The 22,168-nt window shown below is 38.0% G+C and overlaps 4 protein-coding genes across 4 annotated transcripts; 2 read left to right on the top strand and 2 right to left on the bottom strand.

The window, feature by feature from the left end:
• Window positions 1-1,739: 1,739 nt before the first annotated feature.
• Window positions 1,740-4,880, top strand: LOC125186480 (THO complex subunit 7A-like). The gene is made up of 3 exons (XM_048082850.2): window positions 1,740-2,051; window positions 2,439-3,052; window positions 4,625-4,880. Exons 2-3 carry the CDS (start codon window positions 2,462-2,464, stop codon window positions 4,754-4,756), a joined length of 723 nt encoding a protein of 240 aa, XP_047938807.1. The 5' UTR covers window positions 1,740-2,051; window positions 2,439-2,461; the 3' UTR covers window positions 4,757-4,880.
• A 420-nt stretch (window positions 4,881-5,300) lies between these two features.
• LOC125187252 (Tryptophan/tyrosine permease) lies at window positions 5,301-11,407 on the bottom strand. Its single transcript, XM_048083807.2, has 14 exons — window positions 11,012-11,407; window positions 10,601-10,641; window positions 9,599-9,691; window positions 8,581-8,655; window positions 8,063-8,112; window positions 7,792-7,881; window positions 7,264-7,320; window positions 6,931-7,000; window positions 6,735-6,836; window positions 6,587-6,639; window positions 6,140-6,290; window positions 5,921-6,005; window positions 5,704-5,832; window positions 5,301-5,602 (listed from the first exon to the last, which is right to left on the bottom strand). The coding sequence occupies exons 1-14, from the start codon at window positions 11,295-11,297 to the stop codon at window positions 5,430-5,432; spliced, it is 1,455 nt and encodes a 484-aa protein (XP_047939764.1). The 5' UTR covers window positions 11,298-11,407; the 3' UTR covers window positions 5,301-5,429.
• Window positions 11,408-14,545: 3,138 nt separating this feature from the next.
• Window positions 14,546-17,925, top strand: CDPMEK (4-(cytidine 5'-phospho)-2-C-methyl-D-erithritol kinase). Its single transcript, XM_048083143.2, has 11 exons — window positions 14,546-14,928; window positions 15,123-15,218; window positions 15,299-15,367; window positions 15,491-15,595; window positions 15,681-15,737; window positions 15,825-16,025; window positions 16,530-16,622; window positions 16,715-16,814; window positions 17,223-17,322; window positions 17,428-17,513; window positions 17,664-17,925. Exons 1-11 carry the CDS (start codon window positions 14,731-14,733, stop codon window positions 17,756-17,758), a joined length of 1,200 nt encoding a protein of 399 aa, XP_047939100.1. The 5' UTR covers window positions 14,546-14,730; the 3' UTR covers window positions 17,759-17,925.
• On the bottom strand, window positions 17,661-21,956 carry LOC125186713 (Ubiquitin-associated/translation elongation factor EF1B protein). The gene is made up of 2 exons (XM_048083142.2): window positions 21,740-21,956; window positions 17,661-20,117 (listed from the first exon to the last, which is right to left on the bottom strand). The coding sequence occupies exon 2, from the start codon at window positions 20,092-20,094 to the stop codon at window positions 18,169-18,171; it is 1,926 nt and encodes a 641-aa protein (XP_047939099.1). The 5' UTR covers window positions 20,095-20,117; window positions 21,740-21,956; the 3' UTR covers window positions 17,661-18,168.
• Between the last annotated feature and the right edge of the window lie 212 nt (window positions 21,957-22,168).

Below are 22,168 nucleotides of genomic sequence, written 5' to 3' on the forward strand. Positions count from 1 at the left end.
ATCCCCATCAGGAACTAGCAATCTTCGACATTCGACTTGCGCAAATATGTGGCGCCGAAGGCGTCAGTCACGCCCTCACAAAATTTTGCCAGCCACTCCCAGCCAGTTGTATCCTCGACGTGAAGATACTCGTCGAACATGTCCACCGTGGTGCCGTAGGCCAACTGACGAAGCGCAAACGTGCACTTTGTAAGCGGGGATAGATCGATTCTGTGGGCCGCATCTTGCCGCTGCTGGAAGTATTCGTCGCGCGCCTCCATCGCGTGAACAATGCGGAGAAACAGTTCTCGCCACGTCCTAAACTATCGGTGAAAAACCGTCGGTCCCCACCGGGGCTCATCGGCGAAGTAGTCCTCAAACAGACGTTGACGAGCTAGGCCATGCTCTCGACGAACGGATGTCCGGTGGCAGATGGGCCTCAGGACCTGCTGTTCGGCCTGCTCTTGCTCTTGTATTGCACGAATACATGTGAGAATCTGGTTTCCGAAAACAAACATTGCGCGTTCCATAGCCCGACTTATATCTTCTCTGGGAAACATTTTGGAAAAGTGAGTAAAAGAGAGATATTGGATTGAAGAGATGTTGTGTGAGGGTTGAGAGATGTGTAAGAGTTGTGTGAGAAATGAGTGAAAATAAGGTATATTTATAGACAAAAAATAAAAATAAAAATGAAAATGCGTAGTCGGGCTCGGTGTTGCAATGGGCGTCCGATCGGCCGCCTGCAATGGGTGCCCGAGGACGACCGAACCCGATCTCGCGCTATCAGGCTCCAGATCGGGCATCCATTGCGGATGCTCTGAGCTCTATTTTACACATTTCTCACAAAACATATCAAAATATCAAAATGTATAAAACGTGTAAGTTTGACATTTAAAACGACTGAATATAGGCCTTAAACCAATGCAAAAAGCGTATTAGGAGGCAACCCAATAAGGTTTTGGTTTATTTTTTTTTTTTATATAAATATAAATAGAGGGTTTTGTTTACTCAATTCATCCTCTGAATATTATTTTATGAATCGAGTGTTTTATATGAAGTTTTTTGTTGTTTTTGTTTTTTTTATGAATTCATATATACTTTCTTCATCCCATAAAAATAGACTCTTTCCATTTTAGTCGGTTCCAAAAAAAACAGTTCACTTTTATTTTTAGTAACTCCTTTTTCCCTAACGAGGTGAAACTTATTTTTCACTAGCATACCAATAACTTTTTCTTTCTATCGCTTTCCTACTTTACCATTATGCATTAAAATCCATGTTATTCCAATTATCTCTATTTTTATGAGACAAATATAGTATATATATTATGAGTTTTGTCTTTATCAGTGATCATCTATTGAACTCTTTGCGATTAGGAAATGCTCGGACATGATATGTCATCCTTTTTTATTGCTTCTATGAGTTTCTTATGCGACTTTCTTTTGTAGTGATACGACTTGTTATAATTTTGATAAGGAAGAGCATCATTGATGGTTTCCCATTTTTTTAGTCGATGAGCGCATAAGAATTTGGTTAACTACTTTTTTTTCTTCCAAATCTCTGATATGGGCAATACCCGTAATACATTTGAATTATATTCTCTTATGTTCAGTTTCTTTATTTTGAGGTTTCGGTTTACCAAAATATTAGTTGTCTTGTTCAAATTAGGGGTGTCAATTTGGTTATCGCGTACCCAATCCTCTGAAAATTATCAGGTATTGGATACTCGATATCCGGAGTTCGGATGACAGATACAGAATCGGGTATTGATTTTTCTATAAATTCGGTTATCGGGTATTACCGAATCTCCAGATTTTGACCCAAGTCAAAATAAATTAAAAGTGTAAATTAGGTCTACCACCTTATTTCATTTCCCTCTCCCTCTCCGACGGGACCCTTCTCTCCTCTCCCATTTCACGGCACCGTTGAGACCGCCGCCTCTCCGTTCCACATCGTCAATCACTGGTCTACTGGCGCCGCGCCTCGTTCCATTTCGACGCCACACATCGCCCGGTTCTCTCCATTTCGGCGCCGACTGCCGACCACGGACGACGAGCTCGCCACCAACTGCACTGTAATTATGCAAGCTTACTGTCTTCTTGCTTTTGGTTTTGGCCATTTTGGATGTTGTGTGATTTGGAAATTGGAAGTGTTAGGTTGTAATACAATCTTGAAATGTACATATTCAATTTTTTCTTCTAATCGAATTTTTCGGGTATTCGATTTCTTAGGATCGGATACCCGATTTGGGTACGTATTGAGATTTTCGGTATCTGCCGTTACTCAATTGGACAGCCCTAGCTCAGATTATGCCTGATGCCCAACCCATTTTGTTGATGTACCATTATTTGTCTGATATTTTGTGATGTTTAGGTGCTTAATCTGATTTTTTTTTTCCCGAAGCTGTTGTTGGATCTTGTTAAATTTTTGATCAGATGTAGATGGATTCTTTTGCTTGCAGAGTTAAAAAATCAAACAATATAAATGTTGAAAGGGAGGAAAACTGCTGGTAGGGGAGAGACTGTGGCCGCACACTACGCTTTTGGCCCCCTTGAGGATGACATTATAATCAAACACAGGCTTCTGACCCGCACAACTACGACAAGAGGTGAACCGCCGTTGAAGAAACTTCAGAAGAAGTTTACAGCCTTCGCAGTAGAGGTAGAAAAAGATGCTGATAATCATGGCGACTGTGAAAGACTTGCCAAAGCTTTCTTGCAGGAGCTGAACACTTTTGAAATTCCACTGCTCAAGAGTAAAGCGATCATCGATGCAAATGTTAGAGAGAAGGAGAACTTTAACGAGTTAAAAAATGAGATAAATCGACAGATTTTGCTAGCACAGGATGATATAGAAGATTTGAAGAAACAGCTGGAGGATAGCAAGATTGAGAGGCAGCACAAAGAGGAGTGCGAAGCTATTAGGAAGTTAATTGCTATGCAGCCACCAAGATCAGCAACACAGAAAACCATAACAGAACTTGAACAGGAGATTGCATCCCTGGAATCAGAAAACACTTCTGGCTCGAGGACACTAGAACTCCGCAAAAAGCAATTTTCGCTGCTGTTGCATGTGGTGAGTACTATCATTTGTTTGCACGACTTTTGTTTATATCTGTTCTTAGGAGAATTATGTTATATTCTGCATGGACGCATGATTTTAAACTGAATTCGAGAATAAATCCCATAAATGTTTCAGAAAGCATGGAATTTTGATGTGTAACTGATTATTTTAGAAAGCTAGGACCTACCATGAGATTGAACAGTTTATCATGATTCATGAAGGTAGTTGTGCACAAGTCTTGCTGTTTGTAGAATTTCATCTGCCAAAACCATTGCAGTACACTGAAATTGTGATTTTCACTCTTCTAAGTCAAAACCCTATTGCAGAAATTCATTTATTATATCAACCTCTTCTGTATCATTTTCATTTTTATTTAGGTATCATTAGACTCCCCATGAGCTATGTTAATCACTTAACTGGTATCTCGGATTATCCTTCAAATGAAATGAAATTGTTCTGCAAGAACCTAAGAGCTTTTTTTTTCCTCCAGCTCTTCTTTCCTGTTTGTTCTTAGTTCACAAGTTCTGAACTTTGAATACAGTTTAGTCAATACATATGGTCAAGTTCCTTCATTTTGTGACTTGTTTGGTAGGGTATTCATGTTTTGGTTAGGTAGGATAATGCCCATGATATGTATAATGGTTTGTGCTAGTTATGTATCTAGTTAGTGTGTTTAGAAAAATTAACCCAATCTTTATTCATGTTTGGTGCAAAAGATAAAATACCATGTTAAATTTTGTGTGGACTAAAATGCCCTCATATTCCACACGATCACAAATTGAGAATGGAGGACATCTTGGTACTTTTATCCCACAGTCTAGTTCAACTCCCAAGTTGTTAGTGTAACCCACCAAAATGGTGGGTTAATTTCTAGGCTGAAACATGGGCTTCAAGGTGGGCTTGCCCATGCCATATAAGTAGCATGGGCCATTTACTAAGACTAACATATGTACCAAACACACAATTAAGGCCAAATAAGAACTCTTGACTTTCCCCAAAATAGCTATCAAATGCCCCATTAGTGTTCAGTAAAACCTCTGAGAACCCATTGTGGGATCAAGCAATTCACAATCCAACATGGAAACTCTTTGGTGATCTCTTCTTGTTTTCCTTTTATGCTCTTTCTTATGTCCACTTTTGAACATAATTATTTCCTATCCGTCATTAGTTTTCTCCCTTCAGTCATATCATTATCCTTCTCTCAACTCCACTCAAATGGGAATGCTGATGGATTGAACTATCTCGTAAGAATGACCTTCTTTCTGTTTCTGTTATCAACTCTTTTGAGCTTACATTGTCATAATGAATCAATTCTGTGTGAAAAAAAACCTCCCTTAGAGTGTTTCTCTTTGTTTTTTTAGTGTGCAAACGGTGGATATTGTTCCTTAGTAAGAGTTATCACAAAACATAGATTTAAGGGTTGGAAAATGGTAATCATGAGTGAGGTTTGGAATAATGTTGTTGACAGGATTAGATCATTCTGTTTAGTCATCGATCTGGAATGAGTTGTCAAATCCAGTTGAATTGCAGCTTTCGAATTTTACAACTATCTCACTGTGTGGTGATTGCTATACTTGATTACAGGTTGATGAATTACAAAACACCATTGAGGAAGAACAAAGGAGTTTAATGGAGGAAATGAGAACATCAATCGATGAGCCTAGGGCTGCATTGGAAGATGCTACTGGGGGTCCTGAAGCTATGGCTCTTGACTAAATGGTACTTAGCATCATGCCTGGCATTTTTTAGCTTAATGTAAACCGCTAAACCCTTTTTTTGGTATGCATCTGTTCAAGGATGAATGTTGTGATTTATATGAAAATACTGTTTAGATTTCTAATTGTTTCAATGTCGCTCAAACTCATGAGGTGAATGCTCATCTAACAAAATGAACTTATTTTACTAAATAATGACTTATACTACTATAAATTGATATTCGTTTTAATTCTTATTGATTAGCTAGATAAATACATTTTCATTTCTAGGAAGACTTGAAAGGTTTTAAAAATTGTTTGTAACTTTTAGTTTAGTTTTTGTTTATAAATCCATGTTCTTTCATTGTTGAATTATCTTTTCAGAGCAAACTTTATAAATATGATGCTTATATTTATTTATTGCTTAATTCATCATTTCTTTTATTGTTCACAGCTTTGACAGTTTGAACATTTTAAATTTTGAACTTAATTATTCACATGGATAATATTTTAGTAAGTATTAAACGATATATGTTGTTAAGGTATGGTTAAAGAAAGAAAAGTAGTGAGATCCGCTTGAAATGCAGTCATTTTTTTTAAAGGAAAAAATGCAATCAAATTTTGACAACCAATGCTGAAGTTGAGTAATGCTACATCTCATCCCTAATGTTGAGTATAACACATACACATGATTATCAATGTTGGCCGAAATTGTCAAGAATTTCAGTGAGAATGACAAGAGCTGATCCTGCCATTACCAGTGAGAGTGTCACTTTTCCTCCGGGAACCAACGTGGGAGTCTCCGATGATCCCGAATATCTATCCGACCATGACATTGCCGCTGGAAGGACTCCAAACAGCACCAGCACTGCCCCATAACACACATATATACATACATATACATTATAGTACTACTAAAAACAAGCATGATCAATCAAAACAACATAGTAAATGTAATAAGTAATGTACCTCCATAAGTCCCAGCAAAATCCAATGCTTTGAAAAATATCTCTGGATCCAGCAAAGACAATATCAACGGAGGAACTAGAGTAAGGACATACGGTAGCGCCCTATTCTCCCCATTCTCGAGTTTCAGCACTGTCATATTTTCACACACAAACTAGTTTTAGCAGTCGAATTGCTAGGTTAATGGACGACGAGTTTAGTGGAGAAACAACCCACTTACAGTCAGCAAGGAAGTCGGAGAGGCCGAGAACGAACCCAATGTAAGAAGTTGCAATGGCTAGAACCGAGAACACATCAACTATAGGCTGCAAAATAGTAGTATTACAAACTGTTTATCATGGAAGAGGTTACATCTAGTGTTTGCTCAATTGCTTCTTTCTTGATGGCTAAAACTAGATGAGTACGATGATATAGCAAGTGTAAGGAACCAGTTGCTCACCCCAACGACCTCGTTAGTTGAGCGCAATAGTTGTAGTGGGTCGACAAAAGTATCTGATCCCGTTTCAGGAGTTGGAATGATACCAAGAATGACTGCGTTCCAGATCAGAAATAAGCCTAGCGGAATAGCAGTGCCCCCAACAATCGCAGTCCTGCATATCAACCATTAGTACAACAAGTGCTATCCGGTGATTGTAACCATACTTTAAAATTCTCAAAATAAACGAATGGATCCCAAATATGATTGAAGGAAATATATGTTGATCCTCAAGAATTCGAGCCAGTGCAAGTCTGTTGCTATCAAAATCTTCGAAAAACAGTTAGAAACTGATAAGTGATGGCTACTTTCTCATATTTTGATGTTAGGAATGACACATGTTGGTTCCTTCAATACAATGTGCGAGGACTTAAACAGGAAAAAGTTTTACATGATACCACACTTTATCACCTTACTTTTGATAAGTCGCCTTCAAGATTGGTACAAAGAACTGGAACGACATTCTGCACGAGAGAGAGAGAGAGAGAAAGAGAGAGTTAATAAGAACCATAGTCTATATAGTATGAATAAAATGAAGTATATAGTTGTGTTGTGGTACCTGGTAAACAAAAGAAAGTGCTATAATTGGTATACTTTTAGGTGCAGCCTCTAAGTTGGCTTTTAGAAGAAAGTCCCAGTGTAAGTCTCCACTTGCCACCACCTATCAATTTGAAAACACCAAAAAAAAAACAACAGATAAAAGGAAAAAGGAAATAAGAGAAAAAAGGAAAAGAAAGAAAAAGGCTTTCGATTACCACAAGTGCGACGAAAGAAGCTATAATGCAAATGACTAAAGCACCATTCACTGCTCCAATAATACCTTGGCTACATAGAAATAAAACATCACATTGTCACTCAACAATTCTTAAAGATAAAAAAAGAGTTTTGAAAGCAATAAAAGAAGGGATATTATCAGCATGGAAATAATAAAAGAGCAGAATCACTATAGATGATGGCTTTAAGAGAGTAGTGAAAACACAAAAGAACAATTCCGTAAGTTAGTTGATGATGCGCCAGTTTTAAGGAACAATGACATCAAAAATGTCCAACTCATTGTATGTAAAGGTGAGAGAAAAGATTAAACAAACCTTCCAAAGTAGCATAGACCACCAAAAAGAATCGAAAACAGTGTCGCAGTTTCCCATCTGCAATTGAGAATGCGGACAGTCAACACCTAGCAATCATATGAAATTGATGATGACATCCTCCCCCAATAGAAAACCAAAGGGAAGGCTGCATCTAGTGTTATTAGGAGCTCAGTCCATGATTTAGTTTTCCATGGCTGACTACAAGTTTTTACTTTTCATGAACTCTCATGTCACCTCCACTACAAAGGCTAACTCAGAATCAGGTGGATGAATGGGAAACACTATATTTGAAGACATAAGTTTGGAACGCCATCTAACTTTAATATGGAATCACCATCTTTATTGAACCTAATAAAATTTGATGAAGGGTGGGGAGAATGTTTGGTTCTTATGAAACATGTGAGGTTTTCACACCATCCATCATATACTTTAAACATTCATTAATGGTTGCATATATTTACCCTTGCCAAAGTGACATAAAACAAGAGATACAATTCAAATTTAGAAGATAAAAAATCTGATCCATACATTGGAATGCCGAGGAAATTTGTCAGAATTTCTGAGGAACGAGCCACATAGGCAACGAGGAGGGCATAGTGGATGAAAATGTAGGACCAGCTGCAGTGGATGAAATGTTGTACTACTAATTAATAATATGATGAAGAAAAGCAGATGGATAAAAGAACAGAGACAGTTTGCATAACACCTCACCAAGCCAAGTCAACTTGTAAAGTTTTAATCACTATCAAAAATGTAGTTTGCCATAAACCTACTACATGATTTGAGGTAATTTTCATACCAGGTAACCTGCACTCCAGCATTCCCAAGGGTTCTCATGGCCATTGATACCTGTGAGTGTACAATAAGACCAATTGAATGAACTCTACAATATCATGAATTGATTATGAAAAAGTGAACCAAAGCTGTCAATTAGAACTAAATTTTTGTTGTCAATTTTATATGATAAAATAAAGAATTTTGAATAACCTTTTAATTATTGCTCTTTTTCTACGAACATCTAGGACAGTGTTGTATAGCCAAAAAGGAAATTTTAACAAGCAACATTCATATGAAAAAAGACCTATTCACTAAGATTTTCAAAAAATGGAAAAAGGGAAAATAAAAGTAACAAAGTACTACTATATCGATATGTTAATTTGGCAAAATGGAATGTGCTAGCATGCAAAACTATTACCACCGTCAAGGAAAATCACTACATACGTATGACGGTCAAATTTAGTCAAATAATGTAACAACATGTTACATGCATATGCAGGGTGTATTATTCGCATCAATCCATATATCTACATTACTTACCAAAGAAACACCACCAGAACCAAGATCACGCATTGTATTCACATTTACTTCAGCAATGAGAAGTCCAGTGGTGACCTACATCATTTCAAGCAGAGCATATTATCACATTTCCCTATGAGTGAAAACTGCTGCAAATAGAAAAAAGCAAGGTCTTCGAAGAAAATAATGAATGACGGAGTCAGATCCAACAGTATTAAGGAGCTAAACGCATTGGAACTCAATTGTTCATTATGAGAGAATATTTTCAAGTTTGATTTACTTAGTAATTTCATCAAGTTAAGCAAACATACACTTTATCTTTGAAAGAGTATGATCCAAGAGAAAGACAATTTGTAGTATTAGTTATTTTCTTCGACAGTTCTTAAAATTTTCAACGTTTAGTCACTAATATTTTCGTTTTCATTCGTCCACCCAAAACACAAGCCATGAATAGACAATTCCCAATGCATATTCTTGCTGATATAAAAAACTCTTGAATACATTCTATGGAAACTCTTGTCTCAAAATCTCCCCCAGAACATGCAGATTAAGAAAAGCAAAACATGGTCAAACGTACTCCCTCCGTCCCACTCAAGATGTCCACCTTTACTTTTTAGTTTGTCCCACTCAAGATGTCCATTTCTATATTAGGAAATAAATATCTCCCTCTCTCCTCATGAAAATATTCAACTGCCTTTTTCTCTCTATTTACTACACCTAACAACTCCTCCTAAAATCACGTGAGTGGCACGGGGGGAGTACTTGATTAGTGTCTTGGGAGTGGGGATGTAATGAGATGGTTGAAAATTTTATATTTTCTAACCCCTTTTAGTCAGTCTGTATAGTAGAGTGCACAATCCAATTGAACTGCGACTTTCAGTTGATCTTTCAATATTCATGTTCAATGTGGTGATCAAACTCTCTTGCTTTTATCAGATTCAGTTCAACCAGAATTTTAAGTCACAAAGTTCCCCGATTCAACTATCCATCTCCGGAGGATAATTAATACTTACTACAAGATTAGTAAAATAATCATTACCATAAAAATCCAGCATATGATGCAGGTTACTGCAGATGCCAGGAATCCAGATTCTTGTGTCACGGCAGGAATGGCAAGTATTCCTGCACCTATCTATTTGGAGACCACCGAAATTCATTATAAGGAAAGTGATAGTTGAAGAAACAGAAATTTTAATTCATGAAGAAAAATTGAAACCTCCAACGAGATTATTAGATCATACTAATTTTCTATGTTGCAGATATAAAATATGTATACAGTTTTTTTTTATGTTTATTTCAAACTCAACAAATATTTGTCCAAATTTTTTAATTATCAATTTCATGGTCCTTATGATTACGGTTGCTGTACCACATGTGTAATGCAATCAGGAATGATATGTTTGTACATAACTGAAGACTGATAGTGGTCCTAAGGCTCTAATATAGTAATTGTAGCTTCATAAGAAACATAAAGAGTAGTAAAATATAAGAAACATAAATAGTAAAATGTATCACAGGCATACATAATTCATATGCAAAAGAGGAAGCAATTCAAGCACCTTGGCCAAAAGGAATTTTGACGTGCATAGACGTCACACACATTTTTTAATACAACCACATCTTCCAAAATAGTAACTAACAGGGAGAAATGTAACTATTATTGATACTACTGCATGGCAGATTGTGCGTCTCTCAAATTCATACAGGAAACTCAAATCTTTTTCTTTACACACGATCAGATTTGAGAAGGCAAGGTAGAACATGATAAATGAACAAGTGGCATCTCTATGTTCAACAAGAAAAAGAAACGTTCAAACTTCAAACTAAATAATTGCTACCATATAGTAAAATCAATCTGACTGAATGAGCTGGTAATTGAGGATACACTATATATTACTTATTTCGATAGTCAGATGATATCTAGATGTTACGTAATGTGGCAGTAATACTCTTCATAAATGGAGAAATATTCAGCAAAACAAAATTGAAACTTTGTCATTACTATAAAAACTAGGCATCCCAGAGAGTCGAAGAAACATACAGTGGTACCAGCAACGAGGAAAATCGAACTGCTTAGGCTTCCTGGGAATATGGAAAGAGTATTCATCAAACATAAGATGAGACCATGACCATGTCAAGACAACAGATGACTACACAAAAGAAGTCAGTTGTAGTATTGTGATTACTCTGAATAGCAAATGAATGTTACTTTGTGACATAATACCTTTACAATAATATTAGCACATTTCTATAACAGAATTACAACACAAACACTCCACACTTCAGTTCAGTTCAGCTGCACTTATCAAACTAGAACCGACTTTTCTCAAGAGCCACATATCAAAATTGCACCAAACTAATTATCCAATGAAAAAGGTCAAATTTTGTGAAAGACCCAAACTTGAAAAGAAAAAATGTAAGTGTATTCAAGAAATAGCAGTTGAGTTTGTACCAGGTTCCCTTTTCAATGTGGCTTGATTAAGATTGGAAAACAGCCTCTGGAATTCATGAACTTCCTCATCGTCTTGTTGCAGCAACTGCTGGTTTTCTTGCTGGGAGAAGCACTTCAGTGATGCCCTCGGAGAAGAATCAATGAAGAGATGAGTGAAATTTGGTGCTCCAGAGATCCCAACAGAAAAAGGTGGATTCTTGATTTTGGTAATGTGTGTTGGGTTTCCATGAAGAAAGGAAGATTTACGAATGTGGGCCAAGGAAGAAGCTGAAAATGAAGAGAGCATCGTCGTTAATGAAACTGATGCGTTTTGACCTCGTTCGGGATTGATTAATGCGTTGAGTTTGTGTTCTTTGATGAGGATGAGGTGGTCTTCTTACTTCCATTCATTCTTTTTAGAAATTATTCTACTGCAAAAATCATAACCCAAATCAATTTGTGTATTTTGATTTTGTACTATTTAACTCATTGTTTAGAAGAGTAAAGGTCTTTTTTGGTCCTAAGCATATTGCGATTTTTTTATTTTGGTCCAAAACATTATTTTTTGAATTATTCGGTTCTTTACAAATAAAAACGGATCACATTTAGTTCGAATTAGATGGAACTGTTGAAATTTAATAGTCAATGAATTTTAATTCGATTTTGACCGGATTAAGAGTTAATAATTATGTTTTATTAAGTTAATAATTAACAGTCTACAAACCTACTCCTTGATAATCTGCATTTCTCCCCAAAACCTTGGCTGAGCATGTGCAAGAACTGAATTCACATCTAAAATGCTAAGCAATCTCTCCTTATCCACCCTCCCACTAAAATCCCCGATTCCAACATCTGCCTCTGGCCGGAAAACCTCCATGTCGGGAGCTTCTTCGCGCTCTTCGCGCTCCGCTCTCGACGTTCCTCGTCGCGAACAGGCCGTGCCAGCTGATCTCGGACTTCCTGATCTCCACCGCGCCTATATACTCCGCGAGCTCCGGCGTTTTTCCCCGGAAACCGCCGAGAACCCAATCGGAGACGTCGAATGCGCCCGATCTCGATAAAGATTCGAGCTTTTTGCATTTCTTCAGCAGCCCATTAACCGTATCGGAATTCTCAATGGTATGGATCGAGATTCGCCTGCTTGAAGCAATCCAGCGGGGCGGCGTAGCGATTCAAACTCATGAGGATTTTGCCCTTGCAGAGAAGGGTTTGAAATGGGAATTCTCGATGCTCAGTGCGGCCTCGCAGTCTCTCAGGGCTTCGGAGGATTCCGATTGACGGGCTCGGGCCTCAGCCCGGTTGGACAAGGCTAAGCAGAGGGTGCGTTGGAGATTTGAGAGACGGGATTGGCTGGATTTAAGAGAAATTTGTTCTTGGCAGATAAGTATGATTTGGGAGTAGGTTTTGATGGAGTCGCTTTATTCTTCTCTAAGGAGAAGCTCTGTAGCTTTGGATCTCAGAATTTGAATTCTCTATTCTTCTTCTTCTTAGCATTTTAGGCATTAATGAAACATAATTATTAACTCTTAACCCGGTCAAAATTCAATTATGAACAGTAGACTGTTAAGTTTTACCCAATTCGGACTAAATGTGATCCTTTTTAATTTGTGAGAGACCGAATAATTCAAAAGATAATGTTTTGGACCAAAATTATAAAATCGCAATATGTTTAGGACCAAAAAGGACCTTTACTCTGTTTAGAATAGTGTGACCTCATAATCTCGTTGATCCACATATTACATTGGTTTTAATTACCCATTCTTTTTTCAATTTTTCTACAGTGCTAGTCTTTGTTTCAATAGTACAATTTCAAGGTTCAAATTAAGAGCATCAACAACGGTGTCCAGCCCGCATCCTGGTGTGTTGGAGGTGGGGAGAGACGGCCTAGACTGTGATTGGGGACTGTGAAGAGGCTTGGGCCCGCGTTCGGTTGCGGCCTATCCTGGTGTTGCGGCCGCATGGGCCGGACCCAAACCCCAAATCAAATTTTTGGTCTATTTAAACTCCATAGTTCATATTAATTTCTCTCGATTCCTCTCGATTGAATTTTTGGAATTGTAATTTTTAATTTCTAGAGTTTGTAATTTATAATTTCCAAATGAACAATTAATTTTTTGAAATATAATTGTTCAACGTTTTTAATTTTAAGAGTAAAATAGTGAATAGTCCAGTTTAATGTTTGTTTCTTGAATGGCGTCTAGATAGGGCCTGCAAAGTTGTGAAAGTTATGGTATGGTACAAAAAGTGAGAGGAATGATGACATGAAAATGGACTTAGGGCTGATCCGGAATGGGGTTGGGAATATTCTAATTACCTGTTCTCCTTTAAAAAAAAATTGACTTTCATTACACATGTCAATTGTCCTCACAAATACTAGGGCTAGTAATAGTAATACATAAGTAATTAACTATTTTTAACAAAAGGAAAATTAAATTAAACTTACCACTATTTTTAACAAAAAAGAAAATTAAATTAAACTTACCTTCCTTTGACATCAATTCACAGAGAAGTAGTAGCATTGAAACTTATCAGTTAACTAATCAACAGCTATTTTGTTTGCCTCTTTTAAAAAAACAAGAATAGATGATCAACACTCGCAAAACACATGGTGTGATTTTGACACCAAATTGATACCAAAATATTTCAACCCTAAGGGTATCTCCACCGGCGCTCCTTCCACTCGCCCGTCGGGGACGGGCGACCTGACGGGCGCCATAGTGGGCGGGAAAGGCGCCCACGCCCGTCCCGTGTGCCCATGCGATGGCCTCGCCCCTCCCGTCGACGTCCTACCTGACAGGCGCCACTGTGGCGTGGGTAGGACGTCCCACTCGGACGTCCCACCGATTTTTATTTTTATTTTTTTAAAAAAACTCTATAAATACGGCTCGTGTCGAAATTTTAATTTCGTAAATTTTAATTTTAATTGTGAATTTATTAATTTTATTGCGGGAAGTCCTAGTACAGTGGGAAGGGCTAGTGATGTGGCAGTGGAATGGGAAGGGCTAGTGCTGACGTGACATGGGAAGGGCTAGTGGGAGGGGCGAGTGGGAGGGACGCCACCGGAGACACCCTAACCAACCAATCACACTATTACGTAATAGAGGAATAATCTCTAAAAAATTTGTTTTATTTCATAATTTTACTATTAGAATATGGACACTAATATATTTTAAATTTTTTCCTTCAAATTTTCGAATTCTTTAGGATATTTTAATTGAACTTCGTATATTAATAAATAATAATTAAAGAAAACTAATCAATAGAACTTGATAGTAAAGATTAATATTTTAAAAAATATAATGTTTTATTTTGACAGACAAATTATTAAGGACTAAAGTATCGTATTCATCCCTTTTGGCGAAAGATAAAAAATTAGATGGACTAACAAAAGGCCTTTGTGATTAATTTAGAAATTATTGTACATAGTATTTTGGCACCAATAATTAGTTATTAAAATAATCAACAAATAAAATTTAAAAAATGTGTATACAGTCAATAGTCTCCTTCACAGATTAAATAAATAAATAACTCGCACACCATTGAAGAATCTCTCCTCTCTCTCTCTCTCTCTCTCTCACTGGTCTAAAGGTAGGCAGCAGCTGCAAAATTGAGTTGAATTGTAGAATCTTTAGTCTGTTTCAACTTCCAAATATTCAATGCTATTTATTCCCACATTAGTGTAGCAGTCAGTTCAATTGGTTTTGGTGGGCTACTAGCTCTTGTTTCTCTCTCCCTTGCCAATGGCTTCCTCCTCCCATTTCCTCTGCACTCACGTTTCCTACAATCATAAACCACATTTCAATTCATTCACCAACGCCACCCTTCCTCAATTCTCATCCTTTAAGCCACATGGCTCCTCGTCTTTCCCCAAAAAGATCCAGTCTTCAAGAATCAGAGCCACGGCTTCTGATTCCACCACTGGCAGAAAGCAACTAGAGGTATCAAAATTCTTCAATTACAACAACTCAATTTTGATTTTCACGAATTTACTCAACATTTGATTGTGGTTTCTTCTTTCTAAGTTAGGGCTTTGTTTATTTGAAATTGTTTTACTCATGTTTTTGTGTTGTTTATTTGAAATTGTTGCAAACAAATTAGGGGGAATTTATGGTTTTTGTGATTGCGTTGGTAGGTGGTATATGATCTTGAGAATAAGTTAAATAAGTTAGCTGATGAAGTGGATAGGGAAGCTGGGATTTCAAGACTCACTCTTTTCTCACCTTGCAAGGTAAGATAAATCTGTTGTTATTTAGCCCCAAATCGCTTTTTCAGGGATATTATTCAACTTTAGTCTTTTGTGATGCACAGATTAATGTTTTCCTAAGAATAACTGGCAAGCGAGCAGATGGATTCCATGATTTGGCTTCTCTTTTTCATGTAAGCTCGCTCGCTCCTCTCGTTTAAGCAACTAACTGTTGTCTCGTTCGTCTGAAGGTGATATGAAAGAAGCTTCTGATATGGTATGGTTATTGATGAATCATTTCTTTTTTTAAACTTCAGGTTATCAGCCTAGGAGATAAAATAAAGTTCTCATTGTCCCCATCTAAATCAACGGACCGTTTGTCAACCAATGTGCCTGGAGTTCCTCTTGACAAGAGAAATTTGGTATACTGAGATCCTTTTTCTTCCTTGCCGTTTCATTTTATGTAAAAGAGTTCTTTTCAGTTCATTTTGTTGTTCCATTTTGCAGATAATAAAGGCTCTTAATCTCTTTAGGAAAAAGACAGGGATTGACAACCACTTTTGGGTGAATTTTTGTAATTTAAAGCTGTTGACTTCTTAATGGAGTGTAGTTCACCCGAGCTGAGCATGTATTCCTTGTGTGCATATCTAGATTCATCTTGACAAGAAGGTGCCGACGGGAGCTGGCCTTGGTGGTGGCAGCAGCAATGCTGCTACTGCTTTGTGGGCAGCAAATCAGTTTAGTGGTTGCGTTGCTAGTGAAAAGGATCTCCAGGAGTGGTCGGGTGAGATTGGATCTGATATCCCCTTCTTCTTCTCTCACGGTGCTGCATATTGTACGGGTAGAGGAGAGGTAGGTCCTAAGTTTTTGGGTGAACTCAAACTGCCATCTCTTGTTCATGTCTTTAAGCGTTTCATATCATTGTTTATATGTGTCAATTTTGAATAAGCACAAAAATTTAGTGACAATTAACATGCTTAGACATCTTATTCTAGTTATTGGAAACTATATAAGTGAGTTCTTAGTCAGGGTAAACCTGATATTACTCACTTAGTGCAATTCACTAATACGTAATGCAGGATGCAAAAGCATTCTCGAGCAATGAGGTTTTCCTTTAATTTTTGAGAACAAAGCATTTTCTGGTAGTGCACACATGCTTAGACATCTGATTCTGGTTACTGAAATCTATAGAAGTTAATCAAGGTAGACTAGGATATTATATTTTCTCTCACCTAGCACAGTTCACTAACATACAATGATTCATGTGGATTAATATGTTCCCCAACACCGTGTGAGGCGTACGGCATTCATGAAATGTAGTATGCTAGTAGTACTTATTATCTCTTAATTGTTTAGGTTGTCGAAGATATTTCTCCACCTGTGCCTCTTGATCTTCCTATGGTTCTCATCAAACCGCAAGAGGCATGCCCCACTGGTGAAGTTTACAAGGTAGTATAGCTCATAAAATTTACAGGATAAAGCTAAACTGGTAATGGACCGACTTAACATCTTACTCATATTACATTGTTTCCAAATGTCAGCGTCTTCGGGTGGACCAAACAAGCCAAATTGATCCTTTGGTGTTGCTAGAGAAGATATCAAAGAGTGGAATCTCTCAGGATGTTTGTGTTAATGATCTTGGTATGAACTAGGAACACTTTCATGTCTGTTTTATTTTCTATTTCCTCAGGTGCAAGCCTAGAAATTTTTCATAGAAAGTCTCAGGACATTTGGTAATAGAACTAGTCCATATAAAAATATTATGCAACGTTTTATTGTTATTCGTGTTATAAATAGTCACAATATGCATAAAAGGTTTCAGGTAGGTAAATGAGCTCACTTTGAGTCTCAGCTCCTATACACTATATTAATAATCGTCCTTCATCATAAGGTTATGAAAGTAACTAGAGGCATGGAAAAAAGCATTCAGAGTTGCTATATTGGCAGAATAAAAATTGGCGTCAGTCTTAACGCCTTCCAGAGTCGTATTTGTATCTTCTGGTTTTCAGGTAGAGTGGTGAGAATTGATTTGGCTTCGTCTTACTGCAGAACCTCCTGCTTTCGAAGTTGTTCCATCACTAAAAAGATTGAAACAGCGCATAGCTGCAGCAGGTAGAGGGCAGTATGATGCAGTGTTCATGTCCGGAAGGTATGTTCCATAACTACTTGAGAGATTACTTGGTTCCGAGGTTCTCATTGTAAAGTATTTTGTCATTGTGCGACACAAGTTACTAACATGTTTCCTTTGATTCAGTGGGAGTACTATTGTGGGTGTGGGTTCTCCCGATCCACCTCAGTTTGTTTACGATGATGATGAGTACAAAAACGTCTTTTTATCAGGTACGTGGGAAATCTTGATTGCATAATTTTTTTTGTTGTGTTGGTTGTATACCTAGCTGAGAATTTTGATGACAAACTCCATGAGTTGTGTTAACATTGACTCAAGAGAAATTTGCATGTATTTATGTGGAATGAATGATTTGAATGCAGAGGCCAAGTTCATCACGAGGTCAGCTGGACAATGGTATTCGGAACCTCTTTCAACTGATGATGAATCAATATCCTTTGAGAAGCATGTGGAATAGTCTCAAGTCGGGGTTGTACAAGTGTGTGCTGCTACGCGAATAATACAACAAATTCACCTTCCTTCTCTTGAAATATAACAAATGCAATAAACGTTGTACTACTTCTCCATGGATCTCAAAATTGCGATTCATTCAACACCCAATGCAAGTAGCTGTCATATTATAAATTTGACGATTCGTTATATTCTTTTACTTCTTAGTAATCTGAATCCAAAGGTAAAACAACAACACAGCTCAGCTGATATATGGATTAGGGGGGAACAATAAAAGAAACAGAGAATGACATTAAAAGAATTTGAATTTAGATGCCTCTTCTTTTTCCTGTAAGATTTGGCAATACACAGTAAGAGAAGCATATTCATTCCTTGTCTTTGTTTTTTTATTCTTTAGTTGTCCTCCCCCACACATGTTTATAGCGTAGGGGATGAAACAAACTGTCTGGGCAAACTGAAAAGATCTCTCTCTTCAAAGGGAGAAGTCCACTCCCAAGAACCACCACTACCAGCCGCATTCGGTTCAGTCGCCTCCTGAATTGATGATGCCCCGTTCCCACCAGATACAACCGGTCTGATCGCAGACTTGACGCCCATTCCATAACCATATGTATCCAATGTGTGCTGTGTATTGTTCTGCAAGGAGTAATTTGTACCATTCCACAACCCATTCAGCCGGGGCCCAGGATCTAGACTCCAATCTATGTTGGTATAATCACATTGTAACATCGAGCTTCCTGTGCTCCAGTCCACCGGAGACGAAGACCCCGATGAGCCACTAGCACCCAGCCCTGAGAACAGTCCAAGGGATGAAGCAGCCGAAAGTGTTGGTGATGCACCTCCTTTATTCCACGAACCATTTCCTCTCGTGCTCCCCTGGGAATCCATCGAGCTAAACTGCGTCTGTGACTGATAATGCACTGGGTTGTACATTAGATTTGATCCAACACCACCAGGACTTATGCTTCTAGGTGGTATCAACCCATTGGGCTTCCCCACGTCAACATTGTTAGGATACCAACCCATAGCTGTCCCGGGAGGAGATGAGCTGATACTTGAGGTGGGAGGAGCCTGCTTTGAGTTGACAGATTGGGGCCGCTGCATAACAATGACCGGTTCTCTCACAGACCCAAGCTGCAAATTCTTCAATCCATTTCCCACAGCAAGAGAACGTGCTTCCATCTTGGCTGGAGGTGTCGACGCCTGCAAAGGCGACGCTAGCGAACAAGAGACTGAAGGATTGGGTCCTGAACCAGGCCACCTTTTATCTGCAGGTCCAGCAATCTGCTGTGGCTTGGTCCAATCTATTTTAGGTGGAATCTTCTTCAACACCTGCATACTTTTCATCCCAGGATCCATGGGAGCCCCTACTGTCACTGGAACTTTGGTATAGTTGAAATCTTTTTCATCCCTTTTTTGTAGTATGATAGAAGATGAAGTCGGTTTGGCTTGTACTCTCATTGCATTGTGACTCATTGCAATAGCTAGCTTGCCATTGCCTATAGTTGGAGGATCATCAGTTTCTTCAGGCTTGGAAGGGATAGCAGGAAGCTCTTGTTTCTGCGTTTTCAACATTTCTTCAGCCTTCTCAAGGTCACCCTCAAAAGTAACAATAGCCCTTTCCACCTCCTGCTTCGAGGCCTTAAACCTTAACTCCATGTCAGTAATTCGTGCAAGCTCTTCTGATAAGTCAATTTTCAAATTCCCCCCACTATCAAGATTATGTTCCATACGCTTGTCTTCTTCACCTCCTTCAAAAAGCCACGCTACTGATTCCTCTACTTTACCTTCATTTAGTATGAGAGCCATTGTAGCCCGTTCTTGAGAGAAACCCATGGAAACAAGCTGTTGAGCAAGTGCTTCGAGCTTTCTCGACATGAGATAGCCACTGCAGCGCTCATGTAGTTCTTGAGCTCGTCTCTCCTTTTGCCGCTGATGTTTCCTCTCATTTTTCTGGCGTATTTTTTCTCTTTTGTCATTATCAGCTCCAGGTACTGAGTCCTGCCTTGATGTGGGCCGAGATGCTTTGTCTTTATGGTCTTCTGACTCACCAGACCAGCTGCCATTATTGGAAACAGAGTCATACTCAACGCCAGTTACAGATGTATTCCCGTTCTGATCATCCGTATCGTCTATATTACGAAAACGGCTATTAACATGAAGTGGACTGGTAGAAGGCACTGGTGGAGCCTCAAATGTATGGAAAGTTCCCAATAGAGGATTGTAACCACTTGATGGGATCCCGCCGCTGGTGCTCACATGTCCTGGAGGCTTTGAAGAAACCTTTGGAGGTTCCTTGCCAGGCTTTTTGTCTTTGGATTTAGATCTAGATGCAGGAGACATGGCTCAACTTGTACTTGTAATAGCTGCAACAAGGACAAACACTCCATTAGGAACCAACCCAAAATAAATAAATAAAATACTCCTACATTAAAATTAAGTTAAATGGTACAGAGGGGACAAATTTTCTTTGATACTTAGTAAATAAAGCACTATCTTCAAAATGTTATTCCAGATGTGCAACTGTAACAGGTATAGTGACAGCAGATACATAAAGAAGAAAATATCCAGAAAAGACTAAAATTTACTGCATAAATTCCCCAAAATGAGAAAAGGATCCCAGCTATACATATATCTCATCCTGGATTCATAAAGAAATGGTAAATAAACGAACAGTGAGGAAATTCAAAATGCATCTATCAAATAAGTCAATGTGGCAAAATAACAATAAATATCTCCACCATGACCTCTAGAAACAAACAAAACTAATCACACATCAAGTATCAAAAGTAAATCTAATTAGAAGTGGAGAATGAATCCAATCATGCTTTAATCATCAACATGTGCATCTAATGCTTAAACATAGAAACTGGGGAATGATGTTGAAACCAATTGAACTTTCAGGCAATTCTCCTAACATAAATAAGATTACTAACATGACATGCTGAGAGTGAAGCTAACACAAAACATGACTAATATCAGATATTGTCCTGTCTTCCTCTTAAGATGCATTTAAGACCCCTATACCTACATTAACAAAGTTAAGAAGTTAAATAAGGAATTTTGTCACTTGCAAAATTATCTTAATGGCATTCAAGGTTAATTACATCATGTTGTCCATTCCAGATCAGATAATACTGTTAAGCATCTCAAATTTCCCAAGATGCTACTCAGCAGTCAGTAACAAGAGTTCGGTCATTTATCTTCCATATTTTTGCTGCTGAGCAAAACTCCTTAAGATTGATCCTTCCATATTGTACATTTATCTTACGATACGAAATGTCTCAAAAACACCTACTCATAAAAATTCAACATTTATGATTGATGCACCAAAGAGTTGGCAAACTCAAGTAATGAGACTTAATTCGATACCACATTTTTATCTCTCTTCACATACACTTAAAAGACTCAAACCAAACATTTCTTGGTATTTATAATCACATTAACTTCTCTCTTTTCATCTTTTCAATCAGCTTCCCATGCGATAATCCTAGACTATAAATCCCAAAGTTAAAAAACAATGAATACATAGATTTTATGCCCATCTTATGTCATCCACAAAGCATTTAACTTCGGACTTTCTGATATTAAAAAAAATGCATCGAAGCAGAAATCAATCTCATGACCAATAACCAAACATTAAACACCAGCAAACCATTGCAACGGAGAAATCTAATCTTCAAAAAAAATCTAGAAGGAGACAAAAGAGAGCACAGAGAATCTGAAAACACGCCCTGGATCAACTCCCAATGCCACATGAAGATTAACCAATCCCAAAATCCAACGCATCAATTAGAGCTACCAAAATTCACCCCGAAGAGGAATCGACAAAATCAAACGCCCCAAACCAATTTCTTCCATTCAGAGCCCCTTTCTATGAAGAAAATTCACATTTTAAAGCTAGGAAAACACAAAGCAAGGAGAAGAAATGCTGCCCCCTCCCAACCCTAGGCATATGCATCGGCCACAAATAGATTCAACGCCTCACCTCTAACGGATCGACAGATGGAGACAAGGAAGCTTGTCAATTCAAAGCGTTTCCGGTCGGAAATGGAGAGTCGGATTTGGTTTCAGAGGGAGAAATCGCGAGAGAGAAATTTAGGAGAGAGAATTGTAGAGAGAGAAAGTACAGAGTTGCGAAATGGATGGGATAGATATATATATATGTCCTATTACTCTAGAGAGAGAGGAGAGAGATAATGTTAATACGAGGCTGAAAAATGAATTGAATCAACCCGGGATTAGGGTTTTCTTCTTCCATTTCTTTAATTACGAAAAACAAAAATAAAAACACACGGACGGCCACGTTGCCATTGTGGATGTAGCCACCCTCTATACAACTTCACCTAACTGATTCTACTTTTTTCACATAAATACCCTTGAAGAGAAGCTACAACCATAAATTAATTGTGTTACT

Source organism: Salvia hispanica, chromosome 5, assembly GCF_029641045.1.
Source record: "Salvia hispanica isolate PSC_SH4W2 chromosome 5, Shi_PSC_v1, whole genome shotgun sequence".
Taxonomy (NCBI): domain Eukaryota; kingdom Viridiplantae; phylum Streptophyta; class Magnoliopsida; order Lamiales; family Lamiaceae; genus Salvia; species Salvia hispanica.

What these genes read in the sequence shown, in the direction of transcription:
- LOC125186480 (XM_048082850.2), top strand. Translation starts at nt 2,462, where the DNA reads ATGTTGAAAGGGAGGAAAACTGCTGGTAGGGGAGAGACTGTGGCCGCA. An exon ending in TTTCGCTGCTGTTGCATGTG is followed by an intron (nt 3,053 to 4,624) that starts GTGAGTACTATC and finishes ACTTGATTACAG; the next exon opens with GTTGATGAATTACAAAACAC.
- LOC125187252 (XM_048083807.2), bottom strand. Translation starts at nt 11,297, where the DNA reads ATGCTCTCTTCATTTTCAGCTTCTTCCTTGGCCCACATTCGTAAATCT. An exon ending in CACATTGAAAAGGGAACCTG is followed by an intron (nt 10,642 to 11,011) that starts GTACAAACTCAA and finishes CCATATTCCCAG; the next exon opens with GAAGCCTAAGCAGTTCGATT. An exon ending in CTTCTTTCGTCGCACTTGTG is followed by an intron (nt 6,837 to 6,930) that starts GTAATCGAAAGC and finishes TCAAATTGATAG; the next exon opens with GTGGTGGCAAGTGGAGACTT.
- CDPMEK (XM_048083143.2), top strand. Translation starts at nt 14,731, where the DNA reads ATGGCTTCCTCCTCCCATTTCCTCTGCACTCACGTTTCCTACAATCAT. An exon ending in CTGGCAGAAAGCAACTAGAG is followed by an intron (nt 14,929 to 15,122) that starts GTATCAAAATTC and finishes TTGCGTTGGTAG; the next exon opens with GTGGTATATGATCTTGAGAA. An exon ending in CTCTTTTCTCACCTTGCAAG is followed by an intron (nt 15,219 to 15,298) that starts GTAAGATAAATC and finishes TGTGATGCACAG; the next exon opens with ATTAATGTTTTCCTAAGAAT.
- LOC125186713 (XM_048083142.2), bottom strand. Translation starts at nt 20,094, where the DNA reads ATGTCTCCTGCATCTAGATCTAAATCCAAAGACAAAAAGCCTGGCAAG.